Source organism: Anabrus simplex, chromosome 8 (genome assembly GCF_040414725.1).
Source record: "Anabrus simplex isolate iqAnaSimp1 chromosome 8, ASM4041472v1, whole genome shotgun sequence".
Taxonomy (NCBI): domain Eukaryota; kingdom Metazoa; phylum Arthropoda; class Insecta; order Orthoptera; family Tettigoniidae; genus Anabrus; species Anabrus simplex.
In genome coordinates this window covers 227,841,929-227,868,966 of record NC_090272.1, presented here as the reverse complement: position 1 = coordinate 227,868,966, position 27,038 = coordinate 227,841,929, and the positions used below count along the sequence as shown (strand labels likewise).

The 27,038-nt window shown below is 39.3% G+C and overlaps 1 protein-coding gene across 1 annotated transcript in view; it reads right to left on the bottom strand.

Annotated features, from left to right (window-relative positions):
• Ldsdh1 (Lipid droplet subset dehydrogenase 1) overlaps positions 1-27,038 on the bottom strand; it is a 132,938-nt gene that overhangs the window by 3,205 nt on the left and 102,695 nt on the right. The window contains exons 3-7 of the mRNA XM_067152747.2: positions 26,736-26,898; positions 23,744-23,895; positions 18,500-18,677; positions 8,203-8,450; positions 2,800-2,925 (exon numbers count right to left, since the gene is read on the bottom strand). Of these exons, the coding sequence (XP_067008848.2) occupies positions 2,800-2,925; positions 8,203-8,450; positions 18,500-18,677; positions 23,744-23,895; positions 26,736-26,898 (867 nt within the window). The remainder of the gene's footprint in view (positions 1-2,799; positions 2,926-8,202; positions 8,451-18,499; positions 18,678-23,743; positions 23,896-26,735; positions 26,899-27,038) is intronic.

The window sequence follows — 27,038 nt, the reverse complement described above, 5'->3', positions numbered from 1 at the left end:
AAAATCTCAAGAATCTCGTAAAGAATTTTGAGAGAAAGTGAATAGTGCTACACTCTCTTGAGCATGTTTGTGAATTACAATGAAATGTTAGTGTCAGAACCTCTTGCTCAAAGAGCGGCATTTAGGTTATTTTAAACGACTTTTTGGTTGATCTACCATGGAACATTATTATAAGATGTAAATTTAATTTTTATTCCGTATTGAAGTGCAATATATCAAGTAAATGATATTACATGAGTCTTGGGACTAGTTTCAGCCGCTTAGAAGCCCCTGTGTATAAAGGAAAGGGTGTTAGACAAAAAGCTGAAAATTGCAGGCCAGTCAGTTTGTCATGCGTTGCTTGTAAGCTTTGGGAAGGCATTCTATCTGATTAAATTAATAACTGGTTCGATAGAAGTCAATTCACTTTTAGGAAAGGTTATTCCACTGAAGCTCAACTTGTAGGATTCCAGCAAGATATAGCAGATATTTTGGATTCTGGAGGTCGAATGGACTGTATCGTGGTTGACCTGTCTAAAGCATTTGATAGGGTGGATCATGGGAGACTACTTTTGAAAAATGGATTAACAAATCCTTTCCTCCATTCCACTGGAAAAACGCCTTGGTTTAATGATAAGTTGAACAGATAAAAAGAGTGCTTCACATAAAATAAATGAGCAGTACTTGAGCATGTACATTGAAACACCATCAGGTCCGACAGTTTTCTTTAATTCCAGAGATATCAGTTTATTGTAAATTTCTGCCTTACTAATGTTTATAACTGATAGATTGACAGAGAAAGGATAATCATATGACATACTACTACTATTGTGATAAGAAGAATAAACAGATGAAAAATGGTTAGCAAAAAGATTGACAATATTTTCTCCAGTATCTGCTGTAACTTCATTAAGATGCATTGTTGAAGGAATATTATTGCATGACATTTTAGAACTTAGATATTGCCAGAATTTCTGTGGATTGGAAGTAATACTTTGTTCACAGTTGGAGACATACATTGTATAGCAAGATTTAGATTCAGACTTGCATTCATTTCTTAATTTCGAGAAATGCTGATAATCACTATATTTTGTATCGCTTGTGTGCTTTCTTCTTTTCAATAATCAGTGACTTCAATTTATGATTAAACCACTTTTGTCTGTTATACATATTATGTTTTAGTTATCACATGATCTGTTTAATTTTATTTGGCTGAAGATGGCCACTAAGTGGCTGAAACTAGTCCCAAGACATATGTAATATCATTTACTTGATATATTGTATTGAAAAGTGTACCTTCTTATCAATTTATTCTTATACCATGGAACGGGTGGAATGTTTGCTTTGACCATATATTTAAGTAAATCTGAACACAAATGCTTATTTACAGAGAGGAATGACATAGAATAAAACTTACTTCAGATGGTCTTAAAAAATAAATACAATAAAAATTGAATCAAACAGTTATTTAATTCCTAACTCTCGTAGAGGAATAGGCGGGCTATCAGCTAAAGAAATTAGTTCTTCGCAGTAGTGGCGACTGGGAATTAGAAGTGGGGAGGGGGAATTCTTTTTACAGACAACAAAATGTGCCCGGGTTTGTTAATGATTAAAGGAAATAAATGAACAAATTACCTGATAAAATGACAGGGCTTGTACAAATTGCTTTTTTTAAAATAATTCCTAGTTTCAGGTGGCTAAAATGGAATAAAAATGTAATGTTCTCTCCATAAAGTGTCGCCACTAGTTCTTCGGCAGTGGAATGGCGAAACATTATTTTTAAGGACGTGTGAGGTATTTATTATGAAGTATGTCCAGTACATATGTAATGGGAATTGCTTAGTATGTATATCTGGTGCTGAAGTCACTGAATCAAATATTCACTCCACACTTGCTCGAACAGACTCCCACTATCCGCTATTTATTGAAAGTAATACAATTTACAGACTTATACACATCTAAACAGTGGGTTGAATCGTACAATTATGTTGCCTTGAAGAATCAGGCCACGTGATCTTGCTCTTGCTGAATTTTCAGGTATTATGTAAGTGACTACTAGCCCTCCTGGTGGCCATGATCGTTAAGGCTTTGAAGTCTAAATGGTCTGACACCGTGGTTATCTGGTTCGAGACCCGTTGATAAAAAAAAATTCACCATCAGAATACTGGCCGACAGGATAGGAGAGGTGGTGGTATACAATTTCTAATCACTAGATTGCGTGCCAAAAGCCTGGATTAAATTCCAAACCTTTTCCCAGTGCTCATATGGAGTGAGGGCATATGATGCTATTCATGGTGATTCATTCGTCGGATGGGGGCATTAAGCCTTGAGCAGACCCCTTGGTGCTATTCGACAGGAGTAGGCTATGTGCCGGCAGCAGGTTTCACCATCTCCCTTCCTACCATCATATATCACATCATTCATTTCATCTCATTTACTCCTCTAATGAGGTTGATGTCAGGAAGGGCATCCTGTCAAAAAACCCGCCACGACCGATTTGTCTCACCTCATAGCCAACCCCGCAGAGAAACGGGACAAGGGTTGGACAAAGATATAGGTGACTACTGGAGTCAAGTCTTTGTTGTCTTCCATAAACTTATTAGATTGTTAATAACATAATTCTAAATACATGATATAATAAAAGTGTCATAAACTTTTCTGGAGGTCTTCTATCCTCTTGTAAAATCCACACCATGGATTGATCAGAGAAATGATTTCCCTGTCGCTCACATCAGATGGGAAATTATTCTAAGCTGTCTTGGTAAAAAATGCCTTCCTATTTTAATGTATTCAATAGACCTGTGTAGATTGTCTGCATACCTGATGAAGTAGTTGAGATTAAGTAGACCACTTGGAATAGACATCTCAGGGTAATCTCTCCTCATGGCCTTGATGATCTCGCTGGCAGCCTTCTTGGGGGGAACGATACCCAAGAGACTTGGAAACCTGAAACACATTAGAATTATCAGTACGTGTAAGCCTATGCTTCTTTATTTTTATGACTATTATTCAGTTTGTAAATGTATTATTTATTATTATTATAATTGTGAATTGACCACTTAGGATCACACTACAATTCATTTGATTCTTTGTCTGAAGTTTCCTCTTCCTCCAGTTCTCCTTCATATGGGTGCTACACTGTTTCTTCTGTTCATCTGTCCAGGCTATTCCCGTCTTTGCAGGTCTTTCAACTTGAAACCTTTCCAAATTTTGAATCGTGGTCCAAAATGTTCAACATCTGTCTGGCATCTGAACTTCATAGATGTTGGACTTCTCTAGATCTTTACGAACTTCCTTAATCCATGCCGTAGTTGTCTCCATATCCTACAGGTAGTCGAATAACTTTTTGGTTAATCTGGTTTTATCCATTCTGTACAGATGTTTGAGAAGTGATAACCTTCTCTTTTTCACAGTTTCTGAAATTTTCTCCACATTTTTGTAGATCTCATTGTTGTTTTGAATTTTCCAGGTGGTTCCAGTCTGGATTGGGCCCAAGATTTTCCTTAATATTCCTCTTTCTAGCATCTGCAGCTTCTCCAACTTGTAATTCATTGAGAGGCATTCGCTGGCATACATGCATTCAGTTTTTACTACAGTGTTGTAATGCCTTATTTTGGCATTTCTTCTTCTTCTTTATCTGTTTACCCTCCAGGGTTGGTTTTTCCTTCAGACTCAGCGAGGGATCCCACCTCTACAGCCTCAAGGGCAGTGTCGTGGAGCTTCAGATTCTGGGTTGGGAGATAAAACTGGGGAGGATGACCAGTACCTCTCCCAGGTGGCCTCACCTGCTATGCTCAACAGGGGCTTTGCGGGGAATGGGAAGATTGGAAGGGATAGACAAGGAAGATGGAAGGAAGTGGTCGTGGCCTTAAGTTAGGTACCATCCTGGCATTTGCCTGGAGGGGAAGTGGAAAACCACAGAAAACCACTTCCAGGGTGGCTGAGGTAGGAATCGAACCCGCCACTACCCAGTTAACCTCCAGGGGCTGAGTGGACCCAGTTCCAGCCCTCGTACCACTTTTCAAATTTTGTGGCAGAGGCGAGAATCGAACCCGGGCCTCTGGTTGTGGCAACTAATCACACTAACCACTACACCACAGAGGCGGACATTTTGGCATTCCATAAGATGCATTTCTTGTTGTAGATGTTTTTAGTTAGTCTATAACCTCTCTCTATGTTTGAGATACGATTATCTTGTATGGTTTCACCAAGGTATTTCAACTTTCTAACCCTCTGAATTCATCCAGTCTCTGTTTCAAGGAATTGTGGTCCATGTTTGTCATTCATCATAAACTTGAACTTCTCTTTCGAGATCCTAAGTCCTGTCCTGCTAGCCATCTTTTCTAGGAAGTTGATCTGTATGGCTGCTTCCTCTAGGTTTTCTGAAAGTTTCGCAAAATCATCAGCGAAAGCCAAGCAGTTGACTTTCATGCCTCCCGATTTTCTTTCTAAGCAGATTGGGGTATCACTTGATTTTCAAGTTCAGAATTCCAAATTCTCCCAATCTTCTCCAGGACACAGTTAAATAGTAGTGGTGATTTATTTATTTATTTATTTATTTATTTATTTATTTATTTATTTATTTATTTATTTATTTATGTCATGAACACAGCAACTTATTACGCTCCCTTTCCTGTTCGTCTCTCTCTACCTATCTTATTTTTCTACAAGTCCAAGGATGGTCACTTATCAAGATGTACAAGAATTTAATTTTCTTCTCCTTTCTCTTTAAAAATCAAATCATAATCACTAGGGTTCAGAAGTTTATGACTTAAAGAAGTATGCTCTAGAATTTAGCTAAATATGACCTAAAAGAAGGTAAAATTTGACATAAACATTTTAGAAGTTTAGGGATGAGCCTCCATGGCTCAGGCGGCAGCACACCAGCTTCTCACCGCTGGGTTCCGTGGTTCAAATCCCGGTCACTCCATGTGAGATTTATGCTGGACAAAGCAGAGATGGAACAGTTTTTTCTCCAGGTACTCCAGTTTTCCCTGTCATCTTTCATTCCAGCAATACTCTCCAATATCATTTCATTTCATCTGTCAGTCATTAATCATTGCCCCAGAGGAGTGCTACATGCTTTGGCAGCCGGCACAATTTGTATCGTCTCGCCACTAGATGGGGGCTTCACCGTATTACTAACATTGAACATGTGAAAAAGTGATAAGTGATAATCCAGCAGACACATTTAATCCTGCAAAATGACAGAGCTACATTCAGTATTATAGCCCTAAGGCGCAGCTCTCTCTCTGTTTTCTAAAAAATAACCAAAAATAAAGTATTAGCATTCTTTTTGGTGTCTGTCGGCGTACGTTCGTACAGCATCTCTTTCTCGGAATCAGTTTTCTAAACCTACTACCTTCCACTTTCAGGAAAATAAAAGAAAATACATCTACTACAGTATTTTGAAATGCTGTGTCTGAAAATCATCGCAGATAGCATGTAGCGTGTTAAAAACAACACCTCATTTTAAAGAAAAATTCCCAAAATAAAACCAAATATGACCTTAAATCACTAAAATGATCAAAAAATGATTAAAGCAATAAAAATGGCTCAAATATGCAACATAAAAATGTTTTAAATGGAGTTAGGGATCTGTCATTATCAGTTATTTCTCAGATTTTGGGTAAAATGGTCTCACGAATGAAATATCACTTCGCCTTAACTTCTGAACCTTAATAATCACCTTCTTTTTCCAGGGACCATCTAGACCTGCTTTAATATCAACAATACCCCTATAGTTTATGGAGTAACAAAACAAAGTATCGACATCCTTAGAGACACGGTAATTAGTAAGTTTTTAATCCTTTTGTGAACAAGAAGTCTCAATTACTGAGAGATCAGGAATTCCAAAAATGGTGTCAGCTTCCTCAAAAGGGAAAAGGTGTTATCTTATTTAAAGAAAACCTTTCAGCGAACAGTTGGATAATATACCGTGATGACCTGTCTTGCACTGACTTGCGTTTTGCTCTAAAGATGACCGCTAATGTCGCAGCTGTTTGAGCCATGCCAGGCAGGTCCCAGGACAATAACTGTTGTTGACATTGCCACAATGAGATAGAAATGCTTTCTCATGTCCTGGGACGCTGTCCTTATGGCGAAACCCTGCGACTTATTAAACACCATGCCATACGAAGCTCCATTGCTCAGTCTTTGTGAGATGCTGGTTACACAGTTCACGAAGAGGTCCATGGATTATCGGAGAACGGCAGTACCCACAGGAATGTGATATGATAGCCTTCAAAAATAACACCAATGGATATATTATTGATCACATGGTTCAGTTCAAATTGCACGCTAATCAGCCCAGTGAAATACGCGAGGAAAAGAAAAGCATCCAGAAACCAACTATCCCCTTCTACCAACGTGAATACGGACTGGATAACATTGAGGTTATAGGCCTCATGATCAGTGCGAGAGGAACAATTCCTATGTTCTTTGAATTCTGATCAAGGTTCAATCTATCAGAGTCGTGAACAAAAAATGGTCATCAAATCCTTGAAAGGGTCATTATTGCTATTGAGAAATCATTTATACAGTCATAAATGTACTGTATATAGTATACTTTGTCCTCATGGGCAATCTCATTATGGGAGAAGTGTTTATACTTTCTGAACACGAATCAACATTCTACTTTACCTTCCCATTCCACACCCTCCCCTATGCCCACTCCTGCTTTCCCAGCCAACACACTCCCCGCCTCGCTATCAGCTCCTCCATCACACCTGCAACACACTCAGTTTGGCACAGCCGACCCACTACAGCAAGACGTAGATAAACCAACTTAACACGTTCCTTGTGGTTTGGGTCACCATGTGTCCTGAAGCACGTTACTCATATCTGTCAGTGCAAACTTCCCAAAATTGCGGAGTAAGTAACTACGTCCTAGTTACAAATTTCATATTGAAGTACAAGATCAAGGCATACTGCTAGTTTCGATTGGCTGACCGGTGACCCAAAGGAATTTTTTTGCATCTTCCATTCATATCGCTTCGGTTCACCCTGTGTTCGGATTGTTATCTAACCTATATTTATTACGCGAGAATCGCTTGCACTGTTACGATGAATGAAGCCTACAATGTTGCTGTCTTCAGATGGCAGATTGTTGTTTAATATGAGGAGTACAACCCATGTGACATCTCGTGTAACCTATTCTTTTCTACATTGCTCTCAGGGAAGCGAAGTAATTATTGATATATTTATTAAGTTCACATCCTTTTTTTTTTTTTTTTTTTTTTAGGCAGGAGCCTTCACATTCAGACACACTGATGGCGCGGAAAAGAAAGAGGTTTAGGATGGCACTGGATCCTTGACAAATTGCTCATTATTTGGAATAAAGTTATGACAGTGACTTCTCTTCAGTATCTGTTGATGATCCTACATACAGCCTTGTCTTTTGTGATATTATTTTGTTACTAAGCATAATATGAAAAATAATAAACATAGGCCGGGGCCATTTCTGGGTCACGCATTTGTTGAATTGGAAAACTGTCGCAGAGGAAAATACAACGGAATGACTCCTCAACAATAAGGCACACACCAAGTGCTCCAGCATTGTTTTGGACTTCATAGTAGGGACTAACCAAAGTCAAATTCTTCAGGTCACAGGTGACCCGAACCGATAATAACTAAAGGCAGCATCTGATCACTGGTGGGCCGATACGACGTAAAATAAGTCATCAAAATTCACTGCGGCATGGAACGTGTTAAGCCAGCGAGGATGTAAGTTGATTTTCTGTTATTTTCTGTCCCATGTTTTCTTACCCCCCCCCCATTTTTTGACTCTCACAGCTTACAGCTTTTTCTTGTTCTTTCAATACCTTAACAAGAAGCTGGCTTGAGCATGATTTCACACCACATCCCACACAGCACATGTGAAGATTTTCTCCAAATTCAAAAAATGGTATCATAATGTCTAAATCAACATGACCTGTTTTAAGACGAGCCCAAATTTATGTCTTATTTTACAGACACTGATAGACTTTTAAACAACAAGGACTCGATATTTTATACTTTATATAATTTTACCCATTTCTTGTTATGTGATACCTTTATCTTTTAACCTGTAGCTGATGATGTTCACGATACAAGGACGAAACATGTGATATTTGTATTGTAAGGTGGGACTTCTGTGAACTCTTTTACAAGCAAAACCAAGTATGTAATAGGGGCTTTGGGAGTTGTACAAAAGAAATATCTCTGAGGTTTTAGAAACAGTACCTGGTTTTTGGCTTGTGACAGAGGCCTGTGTCAACGATGAATGGCAAGATGGTGGTGAATTTCACCTTGATGTCACGAGCATCTTCTCTCAGTTCTTCACTCAAGGCCTCCATCATACCTCGCACGGCGAACTTGGAGGCGCAGTAAGGAACTAGGTTAGTGATGCCCATGATGCCTGCCATGGACGAGATACCTACGACGTGTCCGTGGTTCTTGGCGATCATTTTGGGTAGAAATGCCTCCAGGATCTGCAACGTCACCATGTCATTAAAACATGTACAGTGTAGGTAACATTACTGAGAACCAGCGGTAATTTCTAACATAAGACTTCTCTCGTAGTGAATCAGAGGTAAGCAATTGAATCCTGTCGTCAAAGAAAGTTGTATATTACATTTGGCAACTTACAGGAATTAAAAATAAACCCAGGTAGTTTTTTATATAATGGAAGTGCAGGTTTAATTCTTTCTGTAATGAAAACTTACTCTTTCTCCTTCTTAGTTTTACCGAGCTCCATAGCTGCATTTAAAGATAAAAATTTTATAATGTTCCCTATGTCTAAAAAACATTTAAATAACAAATTGAACACCATCCATAATGTCGCTAAATTTAATGGCTTCAACAACTCTTTCATAAACGGTATCATCAACAAATTCAAACACCGTCCTAAAACTATGTTATCAAAAGAGAAAACCAAACCCACTGCATTTTCAACTTTCACTTTCACTCAAGATGCTTATAGAATAACCACTGTTCTTAAAAAACACAACATGAAAATTTCTTTTAGAACCAATAACAGAAATCTTGATATATTACACAACTCTAAATCACTAAATAAATCTAATGCTTTTCTAAATCTGGAGTATACAGATTCAAATGTAACAACTGCAGCTCCTCGTACATCGGACAAACTGGCCGCAACTTCAACATCAGATACTCCGAACATATCAACGCTATTAAATACAACAGATTCTCTGCTATAGGACAACACATACAAGACTCCAAACATAATTTCACCAACATTGAAAAAGACATAAAAATACTTAAAATCATTAACAAAGGCCCCCTCCTAAACACTACTGAAAATTGTTTTATTCACCATGACCAATACTTCAACCCTAATTTCAATTTAATTGACATTTCTGAAAAACTCAAAATCCTATTTGACTTCCTAATTCTTCTTCTCAAAAATTCTAAATTTCTAAACCCAAATTCAATTTTCCATGCCTTACAAAGTTTCTACCCACGTTTTCTACCTCCAATAACCCACCCTCCTAACCCACCCTAAACTACCCCTCCTTTATTTCCCCATCTTATCCTTTCCTATCATCTTTTAACTTCAAATCCTTTTAATCTTCTCTTATCTACTAATCCTCTTCCTTTACTAACTTATCCTATCTTTTCTTTTCACCTCTCCTCAAAAAAAAAAAAAAAGAAACAAACAAACAAACAAACCTACTTTCCGAATTGAACTATATACTAATATACTATATTGCCACCTGCATTTTGGGTCTTCACATTAAAATTTAAACTCATGCCTTGCGCTGTCTTTGACTACTTCAATTACGACCTGAATTTTTATCTTCAAGAAATAGTGCACTGTGCACATACGTTTTTCATTTGTTTCCGGTATTGCGCTTTTTACCATTTTTCTCTTCACAATTGTTTCATACGTCAACTGTTCTAAAAAATCTACAAGATCCTAGTTACATATTTCAGTTATACTGAATTGTATTATATGTATATATATATATATGTACATTTTCGCGACCGAAGCAAATACTGGATCATTAAGCTATTCATCGAGTTCTGTCGGCGTTTGAAAGCACAGTGCCTGACGTTGAATATGTCGCGCTGATCTTCGGGAGCTGGCAATTTACTTCAATTGAGCTACTCGTCTTCGGCTTCTGCACGATTTTGGATCTTCGTATTTGTTGCGTGTGCTATGCTGCTGTTCAGAACATTGCGCCTTGGTTCTTTTAAGTGGCTTACCTTCTACTTCTTCTGAATTTTACAGTGCGTATCCCCGTTTTTATGTGGACTTGATCTTTAATTTCTTTCTTACCTATGCATTGTTTTTTGCATTTTATTCGGCTGATGATGACCCGGATTGGGGTCAAAACCGGTACCTCTTCCACTTATAATTAAATAGGACTGTAACTCTACATTTCATATTATTTGTATTGAATAGGTTGAAATACCTTATTTATTATTTCAATTTAACTCGATAGCTGCAGTCGCTTAAGTGCGGCCAGTATCCAGTATGATAGAAATTCTTATATTCTTATATTCTTAATCTTATAACCCGCAACAGTATCCAGTAATCGGGAGATAGTGGGTTCAAGCCCCACTGTCGGCAGCCCTGAAGATGGTTTTCTGTGGTTTCCCATTTTCACACCAGGCAAATGCTGGGGCTGTACCTTAATTACGGCCACGGCCGCTTCCTTCCAATTCCTAGGCCTTTCCTTTCCCATCGTCGCCATGAGACCTATCTGTGTCAATGCGACGTAAAGCAAACAGCCTTCTTAGTTAAATACCTGTAAAAGGTATTATAGAAAGATCACAGTGAGTAAACAGCGAACTGCCTAGAAGAAAGTTGTATACTGCCAGATAGTTAGAATGTTGTATATCTCATCATGAGTTCTGTAGTACTTTTGTGTTTTAAAGACATGACAACTTGAAATATAAATTGTTTTGTAAAAGCTAGGGTGTTAAGAAAGGAGCATGCATAATCTTGTAACTCACATGGCCTCAAAATACAGACATAACACTCCTTTTAAAAACAACCTTTGGGATTGCACACTCGGGCCTAAAGGGAAACAAATATTTCAGTAATAAACTAGTTTGTTAAATAGTAAATGTATTATCTGACATATTGTTATGAAAAGAACGTTATGTCAATGCAGTCGTTAAACAACTGGCTACGTGATAAACAACGTTCTTCCCTTACCTGTGTTGGACTTTGTTTTCTTCCACTACACACCCTGATGTTGATGTATAGCATCTTCCGCTATCCCTCAATCATTTGCGTACATTGTCCTTCCAGTTCAGTTATAATCTTTCTCTCCCTGCTCTTATTGAGTATTAACATTGATCCAGGTGACACGCTCAGATTACTGACATTAGCCATGTTTGTTGATGTACAACATTCTTGCAGGGAAGCCAATTTTAAAGCAAGAATTTCTCTCATTTCTTTGAATATAGAGTAACCTTCTGGTGTCAAGATATTCCTTAGATCAGGGATGGCAAACCTATACTGACTAGTGTGTCAATTAGGGTCTTGTTTAACAGTTTTACTTGTCTAGTGTGCTATTGGTAATTTTCCTTTAAAATCATCATGAAACCCCTCATATGACTTCACTTAGGTATTAGATTGCATTACATGTAAATTAGACTTAATGTGTCATTATTTTATTTTGCAAACATCACTGAATATTGCATTTTCAAAAATGGTAAAATTTAAGAATAAGCTGTACTTTTGTTTTAACATAATAAAATTTATCAAAATTGTGGTGATAGGATTAATTGTGACATACTTCTTTATTAAGGTGTAATGTTAAAATATGCTATGTTGGTAGATTTTTGATCTACTTATTACATGTTAAAAAAATTCAAATATGAAGGTAATCCCAAAAGTAATGTCTTCTATTTTTTTATAAATACGTAGACCTGTTTATTTCTATAATGGTTTACATCGTTTTACAGCTTGAACATTTAGCTATTTTTTTACATAATCATCATTTCGGTCGATGCATTTTTGTAGACGCTGTGACAGTTTTTGTATGCCCATATCATACCAGCTCGCCACCATGCTGATCAGGAAGTTGTGAACCTCATCTTTCATCTCGTCGTTGGTGCTGAATCGCTTTCCAGCCAAATGTGTTTGCTTGAATTTCCCCGGCTTTGGCAAAGAGGGATGCCGCCACTGGTGTGATTGTTGCTTGGTCTCAGGTGTAAAGTGGAATGCCCAGGTTTCTTCACCCATATCAATTGAGTCCAAAAAGTCCAAAACATTGTCCTGTTCGGCTGCGAAGCGTTGAAAAATGAGCGGGAAGAATCAACTCGTTGCTGCATGTGGTCTTCAGTCAGCATGTGTGGCACCCATCTTGCGCCCACCTTCCGGTATTTCAACTTTTCCGTTAAAATTCTGTGAGCGGTGCTTCGGTAAACCTCAGGAGCAAAAGTGCAGAGATAATCCAGGGTGATCCGTCGATCTTCACGCACGGTTTGCTCAACCTTCACTACTGTCTTGACAGAAATTAACGGTCTCCTGCTTCTTTGTTCGTCGGGAATTTCATTCCAACCGGCTGCAAACTCTCTACACCACTTACGAACATTTTTGACATCCATGCACGACTCACCATACACTTCTGTCAATTGGCGATGGATTTCAATTGATTCAGTACCTGTTGCATTATAAAACCGAATAACTGCGCACGCCTCACACTTGGCGGTAACATCCAGTGGGAGCTCCATTCTCAACGGCTGCCAAGCCAAGACTGAGTGCCTCAGAGCGGCGAGCGCGGGAAACACTCTTCACAATATTGTGACCAACAGCCACACGAACAGAGTTCTTATTTTTGGGATTACCCTCGTATGTTAGCCTGATGTGCCACAGACATCGTGTTCGCCATCACTGCCTTAGATGATACACAACATTATTCCATGAAAATCTCAACTTGTGCAAATACTGACATACAATGTTCCTTGAGAGCAGGCTTCAATTACTTTCACGTGGAAGGAAGCTTGCCATGAGAAAGATATATGAATGAGCTCAGAGGAATGGTGTAATTTTTCCTTCTTGTAGAAGAACTAATGGAGGGGAAGTGAGCTCAGGTCAGTGCTGTGTCCTTTCATGCTAGGAAAGTAAAACTTACTGAGAAGAAGTGGAAGATATGTGTGGACTGTTGAGAATACTCTGGTGATACCTTTGGCACTTACCCAATAAAATTAACTAAAACTCAAGCACAGGTGCAATGTTCAGAGGTTCAGTGAACCCCTTACAAATAGGTAAGTCTTAGTAAAATGATTTTTCAAGAGCCTATTCTTTAATTATCTCTGTATATTTGTGCATGTGGCGATAATTTTGACATCAACACTTGGCTGCTCTTTGGAATCAGGAAAAAGGTTCAGTTTCTGAAGTGATGACTCGGGGCTGTGAGATGTAAACAGGGTGTCCCTGGCGAGGGGCTATGAGGAGCAAGGAAAACATGGCGCAGGTATCCTGGCTAGATGACCAGCAATAGACCTTGAGCAGCCCGAAAATTAGCCAAAGACTGTTCCAGTACCAAAATTATGGTCCGTTATTGGACATTATGAATTTTCCAGCTAACTCATTCTTGGTTGCCAGCGTTTCACCTGAGAATGCAAATTTGGGCTCATCAGTTGTAACTACCACACCTACCAAGACGCATGGCTAATGCATACCATGGAGACCACTGCGTAGGCTACTTAGAACCACTGACAGTGCCAATGCACTATGAGAGACTTTGTCTCTTTTTCAAAAATTGATGCTTGCTTAGCCATCAGATGCTACAGAAGTTTAGTAATTTTTGTAGGGGTGTGAGTGTTTTGTTCTAAGCGTAAACATTTGTTATCTATATTATTAAACTTGGAGTTTATTGTGTTGAGTTTATTTGGGTTGCTTTCCATGTATTTAATTTTTTTTATTATGAGCTTTATTTTAGCATGTGTTTCTTAATGTTTTCTGTGTGCGAGGGAGCTGTCTGTTTGGTGTCTATGATTCGTACACATGGTAATGATTTTTTTCAAAACATTTAGAATTTTACAACATTAAATTTATATTTATGATTACACTTTTAATCCCATTATGTTTTTTTATAGATTATTGATGGGTGATTCCATTTTTGATGTACTTTATAACTCTTGTATTTGTTTTGGATGAGTTCTCTCCTGAGATTATGGTAATTTGAGATATTATTTTTGTTGTGATATTCTGCTCATGGGCTTATTTTATTAAGTTTTTGAATTTGTGCTTTAATGGTTATGGCTAGAGAATCGGTTTATTGTGTTAAATTTTATGATCAACTGTTCCAGGCTGTATTTTAGTTTTATTACTTGTATTGTACTTTTAGAAGAATGAGAATGTTTTCTTTTTATTTGTGTTTTGCAAGTAGTTTGATCCTTACTTTATTTTTAATTTTGGGCTGGACCTACAAACCTGAGCGTCTACAAGTGGGAGTATATTTGCTGTTTCATACTTTGTTGGCTTCGTTACCTTTGTTAGTGGGATTTTAAAATATTTATAGTGTATATGTATTATCTGTAACATCTGATGGCTTAGCAAGCATTAATTTTGCTCCCTGTTAGGTGGCCTGTAGTTGTCTTTTAATTAATTTTGTTGGGTAAGCGCCAAAGGTATCACCAGAGGGGAAACAGGGAAACAGTAAGCATCAATTTTTAAGAGACAAAGTTTCTCATAGTGCATTGTCACTGCCAGAGGCTCTAAGTAGCCTACGCAGTGGCCTCCACGGCATGCACTAGCCATGTGTCTTGGTAGGTGTGCTAGTTACCAACTGATGAGCCCAAATTGGCACACTGGGCTGGAACGGTGGAAAAAGGAATGAGATAGCTGGAAAATTTATAATGTCTAATAACGGACCAATAATATTGATATTATAAATTTACTTATCCAGGACAAATATTTCAGGTTCCTATCGGAATTGATTTCTGCAGCACTGTCTCAAAGCACACCATTAAAATTTGCCATATGTGGTAGGTTTTGAAGGGATTTAATTTTCACGATTTTGCGGTTCTGATGTAATTAACCGCAATGTTTGAGTAACTACTGTTTGTATATCATTGATAGGCATATGTAGCCTAAGTTTATGTAAATAATGAAACTTTTAATTAGTAATACGCATTTTATGAAGCGTAAACAGCAAAATACATCTAGACATAATAGTAGTAGTCTGCCTAACACATTCTTGAAGCAATTGTGTGCAAGGTCTTCAAAATCAGACAAAACTGGATCAGATTAGGTTAATTACACTTCGTATTCTCTTTTGCCGGCCCCCGTGGTGTAGAGGTAGCGTGCCTGCCTCTTACCCAGAGGCCCCGGGTTCGATTCCTGGCCAGGTCAGGGATTTTTACCTGGACCTGAGGGCTGGTTCGAGGTCCACTCAGGCTACGTGATTAGAATTGAGGAGCTATCTGACGGTGAGATAGCGGCCCCGGTCTAGAAAGCCAAGAATAACGGCCGAGAGGATTCGTCGTGCTCACCACATGACACCTCGTAATCTGCAGGCCTCGGGCTGAGCAGCGGTCGCTTGATAGGCCAAGGCTCTTCAAGGGCTGTAGTGCCATGGGGTTTGGTTTGGTTTTGGTATTCTCTTTTCCTTTCATTCCTCACTGTTTCTCTTCAAGCTGCAGCTGTGTGCATTGTTAATCAGTGATGCCACTATTTTACATCCTTGTGAACATCAAGTAACAATAAATGTGAACATGTTCTTTTCCAAAGCAGCGAACCAGCAGACGTTTTATCGACGTGCCACCACTGCTCTGCTATGTGACAAAATAAAATGGCCTGCCAGCTGTCCTGGATGCAAAACTTGAGGTTTTCTCCAACATGCAATTTCACTGTACACGAACATGTTGACACACATTGCTCTATCCTCGTTCATGCACCGATTTGGTATCGCTCATGGGAGTTTCGAGATGTGGGTTTACAGACACATTCTCAAAACTTCTTAATAATAATGTTATTGCTTTTATGTTCCGCTAACTACTTTCACAGTTTTTGGAGATGCCGAAGTGCCGGAATTTAGTCCCTCAGGAGTTCTTTTACGTGCCAGTATATCTACCTACATGGGCTGGCATATTTGAGCACTTACAAATACCACCAGACTGAGCTAGGATCGAACCTGCCAAGTTGGAGTCAGAAAGCGAGCTCCTCAACCATCTGAGCCATTCAGCCCGGCCTGAAGTTCTTGGACCGAACACCGAACTAGGCGTCCTGAGCGGATCAGGCAGGCTTATCTCCGGTGCTTCGGACATATAGAACAGGCACTATGGAGAAGCTTCTGGTGGAGGGAAAGTGTAACGGTAAGAGATCACGAGGAAGACATCCAATCAGATGTGTGGACAAGGTGCAGCCTCTGGTGGGGAAACGCTTATAGTGACAAATCACCAGACCTGGAGAAAGAAAATCTGGACAGGAAAATCATCAATGCTGCCGTGCCCTGTCAAGGGTAGGGTATGAGGGGAGGATGTGTGGTTAAAAGTGATTTGATGGAATTTGAGGATGAAACATCCTGGTCTGCTTACAGGTATGTTACACTGTTCATCATCATCATCATCATCATCATCATCATCATCCCCCTCCAGTCACCAAGGTGTGCTTAACAAGCCTCCTCCACTCCTTTCTGTCCTTCCACTTTTCCTGCCCATTACTTCCACCACATCCAATCCAGCTTCTCTAATGTCCTACTAAATCTGATCCACCCACCTTTTTCTCAGTCTTCCAACTGGTCTCTTTCCTTTAACTTCTCTTTCCAATTCCCTTCTTACTACCCATTTCTTTACCATTCTTTCTACATGTCCGAACCATCACAGTCTTGCTTTCTGTATGTTCTGTACTAACGGTTCTGTATTTAGCTCTTCTCTGATTTTAATATTTTCAATTCTATCTCTTCTTGTCTTTTTAGCCAATTTTCTTAAAAATGTCATATCTACTACTTGGATCTTACTATCTTGCCTCTTATTAGTTACCAGCATTTCTAGTCCATACGTTACAATTGGTATGAAATACTGTTTATTATAATGTTAATTTTGTTCTCTTGGGTACTTTGTCATCCCATAAAAGCTCTCTGACTTGATGATAAAATGTTGTACCTTTACTTAGTCTGTTATTAATTTCTGGGTTGATTTCATTACTTCCATTAATAAAGCTACCCAGATATATAAACTGTTCTACATTCTCTAACCGTTCTCCGTCTATGTTCACTTGACTTTTCTTTTTCTCTTTTCCACAGTGCATGGCTACAGTTTTCTTTTTACTTTTTTTTTTTGCTAGGGGCTTTACGTCGCACCGACACAGATAGGTCTTATGGCGACGATGGGATAGGAAAGGCCTAGGTATTGGAAGGAAGCGGCCGTGGCCTTAATTAAGGTACAGCCCCAGCATTTGCCTGGTGTGAAAATGGGAAACCACGGAAAACCATCTTCAGGGCTGCCGATAGTGGGATTCGAACCTACTATCTCCGGGATGCAAGCTCACAGCCGCGCACCTATACGCGCACGGCCAACTCGCCCGGTTTTCTTTTTACTAATTACCATTCCAAACTCCTTCAGATTTTCATTCCAAATGTCCAGTCTCCTTTGTACTTCCTTTTCTTTCTTTCCCCAAATCATTACATTGTTCCAAGTGTTATATTTCATGTTTTGACAGACTAAAAAATTGTTAGGTACGAGGGGTGATCCAAAAGTAAGGTTACAAAGCGTGCAGTGAAACATGAACAACTGATAGTACATACATTAAGTTATTGTTTTGATGTAGTCTTCATATCAGTTTAGGTATTTATTGCTCAATGGGATGAGTTTGAATATTCCCACCTGGGAAAGATCCTGTCCTTGTGTGTTCAGCCATGTTGTCCCAATTCTACCATCATAGGCCGTAACATAATCCTCCTGTTGTTCTGAATCAGCTCTTCCATGTGATCTGTGTTCAAATCTGTTGATACTGTGCTGGGTTGGCCACTGCGATCCTTGTCGGTGACCTTTTCTCTAATATAATACCAATATAAATGGTCCGTTATTGGACCTTTTCTCTACCAGCCACAAACTTTCAACACCATTCTGCGACATGCTGATGAGACATTACAGTCTCTCCATAAACCTCTATCAGCTGCTGGTGAATTTCAGCCGTGGTTACATCTTTCGCCCACAGAAATTGAGTAACTGAGCGTATTTCTTTGCAAGACCAGTTTTCCAAATGAGTCGCCATTTTTGTTTACCTACGACTAGCGCTGTAGGTGGTGTGTGGCTTAAACTCTGCATAGTTGCCAACCGCATGTATTAGAAGTACGGCACACTAGTAATTTCTCTATAAGAGAGGAATATCGGCCTTATAACCTTAGTTTTTCATTATCCTACGTATATTCACTGAGTCAAGACTGAAAACGAATGAGTTCCTTCTTAACAAATGCTAATCGTGTTGTATAAACACCACAGATGATGATTAAGGATAACTTTTCCTCACATCAGTGCTCGAGAACTAAACCACAATCTACATTCACTATCAGTGTATTGGTTGTCTACTGCAAGATAACAGTTTCCTTACCCAGAAGTGGGCCAACACGTTGACTTCGAAGGTCTTGCGTATTTCTTGTGGGTTGTGTGCTGTCAGTGGGTGGCAAGGCATGATACCTGCATTGTTGACCACCACGGTGACATCTCCTACATCCCGAGTTACTTGCTGGGCCACCTGCAGGACCTCGTCTCTGTTAGTCACATCACACCTGAAACACACAGTTCAACCTCATGTTGCATTCTAGACAAAGACTAATTGGGTTCCTCACTGATATTCTTAAAGAAAGTTATATGATGTATGGCTGTCAATAAACAGGACTGGTATCATAAATATGATTTATTACAAGAATCTTGTAGCTTCACGTAATCACCTCAAAATACTCCTCTTCTCTGTCAATACACTGCTGTGTACAGATCTTCCACTGTTCATAACAAATGCTGAAAGTCATTAACTATCAATCCTTGCAGTACCTTCACTGTTTCCTGCTTTTAACTCTTTGATGGACTGAAAACGAGTTCTCTTCAACATACTTTTCACTTGAGGAAGAGAAAAACATCATACGGGGACAGATCTGATGAATATGGCACATGTTCAATAACTGGTGTGTGATTAGCAGCCAATAACATCTTCACAGAAAGGGCATTATGAGCTGGTGCGTTGTCCTCAAGTAGGGATCAGCTTCAAATACACTTTTCTCTCACCGAGCAAGTTGGCCATGTGGTTAGGGGTGCACAGCTGTGAGCTTGCATTAGTGAGATAGTGGGTTTGAACGCCACTGTTGGCAGCCCTGAAGATGGTTTCCTGTGGTTTCCCATTACCAGTGAAATGCCAGGGCTATGCATTAATGAAGGTCAAAGTCGCTTCCTTCCCACTCCTAGCCCTTTCCTACCCCATCATCGCCATAAGACCTATCTATGTCGGTGCGAAACATAAAGCAACTTGTAAAAAGAAAAGAAAAAACATTTTTCTCTTTTTCAGATTTCTCAACCAAAATTTCTCTTACAGTCTCTTGATCAATGTTCACCATATCTCTTATCATCCTGATACTCAGTTAGTTTGCACGCACAATGTCACTAATTTTCTGAATATTTTCATTAGTTTTCAATGTACCCTGGATACTTGTCATCTTCCATCTCCTCCTGATCCTAACTAAAGTGTCTGTAACAGACTTCTACATGAATATATATTTTTTTAAATTCATAATACGGTATCACCTGTTTATATTCACTGACAGGTTTACATAATCTAGCTGATGATTGATTGATTGATTTATTGATTTATTTATTTATTTATTTATTTATTTTTATTTATTTATTTATTTTGTATGGCAACAGTACAAATATGTACAGATTAGTAATAGATTTAAATATTTTTCTCGTATTGGAGTATCCTCTGATTGCTGGGATATCCATAAAGTGAAGCTTTAGGTCCAGCAGCCAATGTAGTTGCTATCTTGGCACCACCCAGAGGTCACGTGTGGGGCAATTTAAAGTTCTATGGACGTGTAGCAATGGCAACCCTGATAGGGCACGAGATAGAGATTGCCTGTTCAACAAATGGCTTCCATTAGTTGGGCAGAACGAAATATTAGTGGAGCGCAAATCTATGTAGTGGTTCCCAGGGTATCAATCGAGAAAATTCAATATGGTAACAGTTAGGCCAAAAAATAACACTCTTAGCAGATTAATCAGTGGACCCATTATATAGTATCCAATATGGAGAACTTAGGGCAATATACACCTTAAAAGCAACAAAAGAAAAGATCTAGATTATGGAGATAACATTTGAAAACATTAACACCATATAAAGGAAAAACACAGATATTCTCTGGAAACCACAAACACAAATGATATCACAAGTAAAAATGTTAAAATGCATTCTTCTCCACTTCACATTATCTTCATGGCCTACTGAGCCATCACAAAGAATATTTCGATGATGTTTATTGCTTGAAGGGGCTTAACAGCTAGGTCATCGGCCCTACAGAATCTAAACAATATTATACATATGTATACATGGTTAAAAGTGATTTGGTAGAATCTGAGGATTTTGTGTATATGACACAAAGGAATCCCCATACACCTCCTTGATTAAGTTAAAGCACTCTGGGGGCATTCTTTTTTCCAATTTCACAAAGAACTTCAAATTCAGATTCATACCAGTTATTGAAAATCCCCCATATTCACCAGATCTATCCCTTTATGACCTACTCCTCTTGCCCAAGTGAAAGTGTGTTGAACAGAACTCATTCTCAGTCCATGGAACAGTTAAAAGCTGAAAACAGTGAAGGTACCGCAGTGGTTGACAGTTCCCCAACATGGTAGGTTCGATCCTGACTGAGTCCGGTGGTATTTGAAGGTGCTCAAATACGTCAGCCTCTTGCCGGTATATTTATTGGCACATAAAATAGCTTCTGCGGGACTAAATCCCGGCACCTCGGCGTCTGCGAAAACCGAACTAGTAGCTGGTGAGTCGTAAAGCAAATAACATTATTAAAATTCTTGTAATAAATCATATTTATGATAACAGTCCGGCAACCAGATGAGACAATGTTCACTTTAAATTGAACTCAAGAGCAGACTAACAAAGACATCAAGATGAAAGTACTTACACTGATTTCCTGTTCGGTAGTTTCAAGGTCAATAACTTACTCTGTAATCCCTTCTCCCACTGTACCTGTATAAGGCAGAAGAGCAGTCCTCTTTATTAATAGTCACACGTTAAATTTTGACTATTGTACATATGCTTTTGAATGTCAAAAAAGAAAGAGAAGCTGTGAAATATTTTATCATCATCATCATCATCATCATCATCATCATCATCAGCAGCAGCAGCAGCAGCAGCAAGTCCTTAGCATTGTTGCACAGGTGGACGGTCTGCTCGGTGGATCTTCGATCGCTATTTCACTCTATTCTGGGTGGCCGACAAAGATTTTTAGGCCTGCATTGATGGAGTCCTTTCTTCTTCTTTCGTTTTGGCCGACTGTGTACCACGTTAATTCGAATTTAGCTTCATCTGTTTCTGGTCTTTAATCCTCGTCCAATATTCATTCATCCTTTCACTCTGCAATCTTCTCCTTTCTTCTGTCCATGGCGCTTGGGTACGGGATCTAATTTTTCTTGAAACCTCTTCGTGGCCTTGATGGAATCCTTTCAGTGGTGAAGTGGCCTCTCATCGTTGTTCGGGTCTGCCCTCAAGACATGTTTATACTAGTGATGGGATAATCGAATACTTTTAATAATTGAACCAGCTGTAGTACCCGGCGCTGCCCGGATAGTTTCTGAATGTTTACCTTTAAGATTTGTATTACCAGTTAGTTATGTGGGAAGTGATTTTTTATAGAATTCCTTTTTGACTTGCAGACTGATATGTTACGATCTATTATGTAGTTTTAGAATTATTTAGATGTGTTTGATTTCGAGTTTTAGATTATTTAACTTTCGAGTAAAACTTTATCCGTATGGAAGCTCGAATTGACTGGGAAGTATCTTATCCTGACAAAAATGAATCAGTGATAACTATATGTATTTATCCGTCGCACTATAGATACGATGTACAGGATTTCAACTGTCAATGAGACTGTTCCCCTCTCGCCCCCCACATCTAAGAGATAACAAATCTGGATTGTCACCATTCATCTCAGTGACCCCGAAAACTGTAGATTCGACACTATTTTCGATTATTTTTATATCTTACTCACCCCTACCCCAAAGGGGGCTGAACATGAACTTTAAAAAATTTGGAGTGTTACTATTCATTTCAGGGACCACGAAAATTATATATTCGATACTATTCTAGATTATTTTTATAACTTACCCCCTCTCCCCCTGTCCGTAAAGGTGCTAGGGGTATCTTACCCCCACGCGGTTTGTCTCCTGATACTAAGTCATAAGTGTACCAAATTTGGTTGAAATCGCTCCAGTGGTTTAGGAGATGTAATACATATATACATACGTACATACAAACAATTACATATACATATTATTTTTATACTTCACCCCATTTCCATCCCCGCCCAAAGGAGTTCTACGAGTGTCTTACACAACAGTTTATTTTTTTCAGCTATGCCGCTATGCCCAAACTACTGTACATGCATAATCTCGCTGCTGTAGAATCCTGGAGCTGACGTTGCCATGGTTACGGCCGTTCGTTTCTTTATCCGATTCCTACAACAGGGGTAGTGTGGTTCCAATATCTCCACAACGGTTGGTTTTAGGGCCTTAAAACATTGTTTTCGGGCCCGTGGGGCTTACCGAGTTTCGTTCGTTGCGTCAAGGGGCTTAAAATGATCTTTGTCTCGTCCCTGTACGACAAATTCGATTTCGCCTATATTAGTCTAATATTTTTATATTTTATATCTCCCCCCGTCGCCCCTCCCCTCGAATTGTTTTGAAAATAAAATACATCCCATGTTACTCAATGGCAATATAGCTTTCTATAGGTGAAGTAAATTTTTAAATCTGTTCAGTAGTTTTTGAGTCTATCCGTTACAAACAAATATACAAATGTTTCTTCTTTATAATATTAGTATAGAACCTCCATCCGATTATTTAAATAATCGAATAAAATAATCGAATGAGTTTCAAATATCATTCAGTTGTATCGCATAGAACAGTCCGGCTCCATGGCTAAATTGGTTAGCGCGCTGGCCTTTGGTCACAGGGGTCCCGGGTTCGATTCCCGGCAGGGTCGGGAATTTTAACCATAATTGGTTAATTTCACTGGCACGGGGGCTGGGTGTATGTGTCGTCATCATCATCATCATCATTTTATCCTCATCACGACGCGCAGGTTGCCTACGGTGTCAAATCAAAAGAGACCTGTACCTGGCGAGCCGAACTTGTCCTCGGACACTTCCGGCACTAAAAACCATACGCCATTTCATTTCGGATGCGTCATTAATCAATTTTTCATGGATAGTAGTGATGCCAAACTATCTTCTTAGAGTAGGGTGACCAGATGCAAACAGATAAAAAAGTGGACAAATCTATTTAAAAAGGAGGACAATGCAGAAAGAAAGCACACAAAAATCCTTCATTGAGAGTCTGAATTTAGACTTAAATATTCCAGTTATCACATACATAAACGAAATGTATCAATTTCCATATTATACAGTAAATTCTTACAAAATTTAAACAAGGAAGGAATCGAATCCGTCTGGACGAAAGGCTAGCACGCTAACCATTTAGCCACAGAGCCGGACAAGATCAGAGTTAAGCTGATATTGGTCTCAGGTTACGATATTTATATTTCAGTAATGGTAGGTGTACTTACTTGTATGCATGCACCTTGAAGCCCTGTTTGTTGAGGTCCCTAGCGACTTTTTCGTTGGTTTCTTTGTTCACATCCCAACACACGATGGTGGCTCCAAGTTCTGCGAACTGCTGAACCAGCTCTCGACCAATGCCACCTCCAGCACCCGTGATCTGAAGTAGACCAATTTCATGTTAATAAGATAGAGTTAATGAATAGTAGCTTATCTCACCAGCTTTCCTATGGCACTTAATAGATAATATGGCATGGGTTTTGACAAGGAGATAAATAGGAGGAACTCGTATAGCAGTAATCACATTGCGGTTCTCCAATATTAGTGGGTTGGCGACCACGGGGCTCTTAGCTGAGTCCTGGCATTGCTTCCGCTTACTTGTGCCAGGCTCCACACTAGTATCTATCACATCCGACCTCCTTTGGTCAACTGCTGTTCTCTTCCAACCCTGACGGGATTAAGAGCATTCGAGGCTTAGGGAATCTGTCATTCTCACGCCCTTCGTGGCCCTTCGTCATTCTTTGGCCGACACCTTCATTTATCGAATTGTGGGGTCTCTTCCAGTTTTCCCTTCTGATTAGTGTTGCCCAGTTGTACTTCCTTTTAAAACAATAATCACCACCACCACCTCTGTTCCGCAGGGATGGGAAATATGACCATAAAGCATGTCCCGAGAACTTCTCGTCTCGGCACCTTGCTTAGAAGACACGTCTCATGAGCCTCTCGAGAAATTTAAGCACGCTTGGTGGTGGGATAATCGAAAACTTTTAAGAATCGACCCGATTATTTAGATAATCGAATAAAATAATCTAAGGAGTTATAAATATCATTCAGTTGTATCGCATAGAATATTCGCAAGCGTCGTGCAATGAGTTTTTCGGTTTAACTGTGTCGGATGGATTATCGATTGAAATAATCCGAATAGATGAATTCTTATAAAAAATAGAATTACGCCTTTTTCCAAACGTATCTCTAAATGTTGAAACTAAATCAGTCTTAATAACATCACTTTTCATTCAATTATTTCGAAAGCATTCACTATTCAATTGCCTCATTCATTCGAATGAATAATCGAAAAATAATACAATTGGGAATATAATCAAATGAGTGATTATTTTGTATTCGATTATCCCATCACTATACTCGCTTCTTACGTAACCGAGAGCGATAGATTACGCACTGTGACGACTCGATGAATCGGACGAGGCAGAAGACAGTCTTACAGCAAATAGCAAGCACGTAGGCCTATATGCGACGGCAGGAAGAAAGTTGGTCAAATGATGAGTTGGACACCAGAATCTGTCGTTTCATTTGAACCAGAATCTTCGATTTATGGTCGATAAGAAAGATCTGCGCCCTTATGCTTATAATTTAATGAGGCTTAATTTTTTAGCGCACATTAATGGCTACCAGGAGAAAGTCTTAGGCCTGGGAGTATTTCACAGAAGGCCGAGAAAGTAAAGTGCAATGTAAAACTTGTTCCCTGTGTATTAGCTTCGAAAGCGAAATTACATCGTGCATGGTTCTAACCATTAAGCCATGTTACCAGGACTAAAATATGGGTGAATCCATGGATGTAAACATTTAATTTGTCTTTCAGTGCTATTAAACTCAACCGTATAAACAGTGTGTCCATCTCTGTGGTGTAGTGGTTCGATTCCCGGCTCTGCCACGAAATTTGAAAAGTGGTACGAGGACCTGAACGGGGTCCACTCAGCTTCGGGAGGTCAAATGAGTAGAGGGGGTTCGCGTCCCAGCTCAGCCATCCTCGAAGTGGTTCCTCACTTCTTCTCCAGGCAAATGCTGCCTCACTTAAGGCCACAGCCACTTCCTTCCCTCTTTCTTGCCCCTCCCTTCCTATCTTCTCATCACCTTTGAGGCCCCACTTCAGCATAGCAGGTGAGACCGCCTGGTCATCGTCCCCATGTCTCACACTCCGGGACACTGTCCTGGAGGCGGTAGAGGTGAGATCCATCACTAAGATCGACGGAAAAGCCTCGGACGGTAAAATGATTAAATCCATAAATAATGTTTGTTGAAATGAAAGACACTGCAATTTCGTCCGCAGAACGAATGCGAGCTCTGGCTTTCTAAGCTCAAGTAGGCGGGTTCGAACCCGGCTCAATCCAGTGGTACGTCAGCCTCGTGTTGGTAGATTTGCCGGAACATAAAAAATGTCCTATGGGACAACATTTCGGCCTTCGGTTCAGAGGGTCTCGAGTTCGATTTCCGATCGGGTCGGAGATTTTAAACGCGTCTGATTAATTCTTCTGGCTCGGGGATTGGGGTAATGTCCTAACTCTTTCCTCTTCATATTCACACAACACTCCACACGAGGGCAATCACCACAGAAAGACGCAATAGTGATTACATCCCTCCAGATAGGGTTGGCGTCAGTGAGGTCATCCGGCCGTAAAACATGGCCAAATCCACATGTGAGGGACTGTTCGCACTCGTGTCCACACAGGTATCGGAAAAGCGGTAGATGATGATGATTATTATTATTATTATTATTATTATTATTATTATTATTATTATTATTATTATTATTACAAAGCTCTCTCTGAATTTTTCTTAAGATGGGTGTCGTGCGTTTTAGTGTCCTTATAATTAAAATAACCTTCAAGTTTTTCACTGTCGAATGCTTGATACAGATTTATAGACACATACTAGTGTGAGCCTGAGAAGAACAAATTATTGATAATGGAATAACACGTTTCGTTCTATAAGAATATTCATGTACTACGTGCTCTAGACTTTTTATACATTTTCATCCTGTGGTTAACAGACTAAAAGAATAAAGGTTATAGTAAGCAAATGTAAACTGAACTACTACGATCCAGATTCAGCAATATTAAATAAAACAATTCAATGTTTCCATTTCCAAAACCATCACATTCTATAACTTTGCTGGAAAATTTATCTGTTTAACTACCAATTAAGAAAAGATATAGTCAACAGAATTTCTCATGGATATTTAATTACTAAGTATAGACTCACCAGTACCACCTCTCCAACGACAGATTTCTCGGTCTGTGGGACGATCTTGTAATAGACCGCCTCCAAAATGGCAAACAGTATTTTGAACAGCATTGCCACGAAGTCCAGGATTAGGATCAGTACCGAATAGACCTTCACCATCATGTTGCGGTCCTCCTGCTTCCTGAAACACGGATAATATACCGTCAACACCATGTTACAGTCCTCTACGTTCCAACAACAAAGATAATTAATATACCTTCCGTACTACTTTATATTCGTCTTGTACTCCAGCTTTACATAACACCACGGATTTGTGGTCTA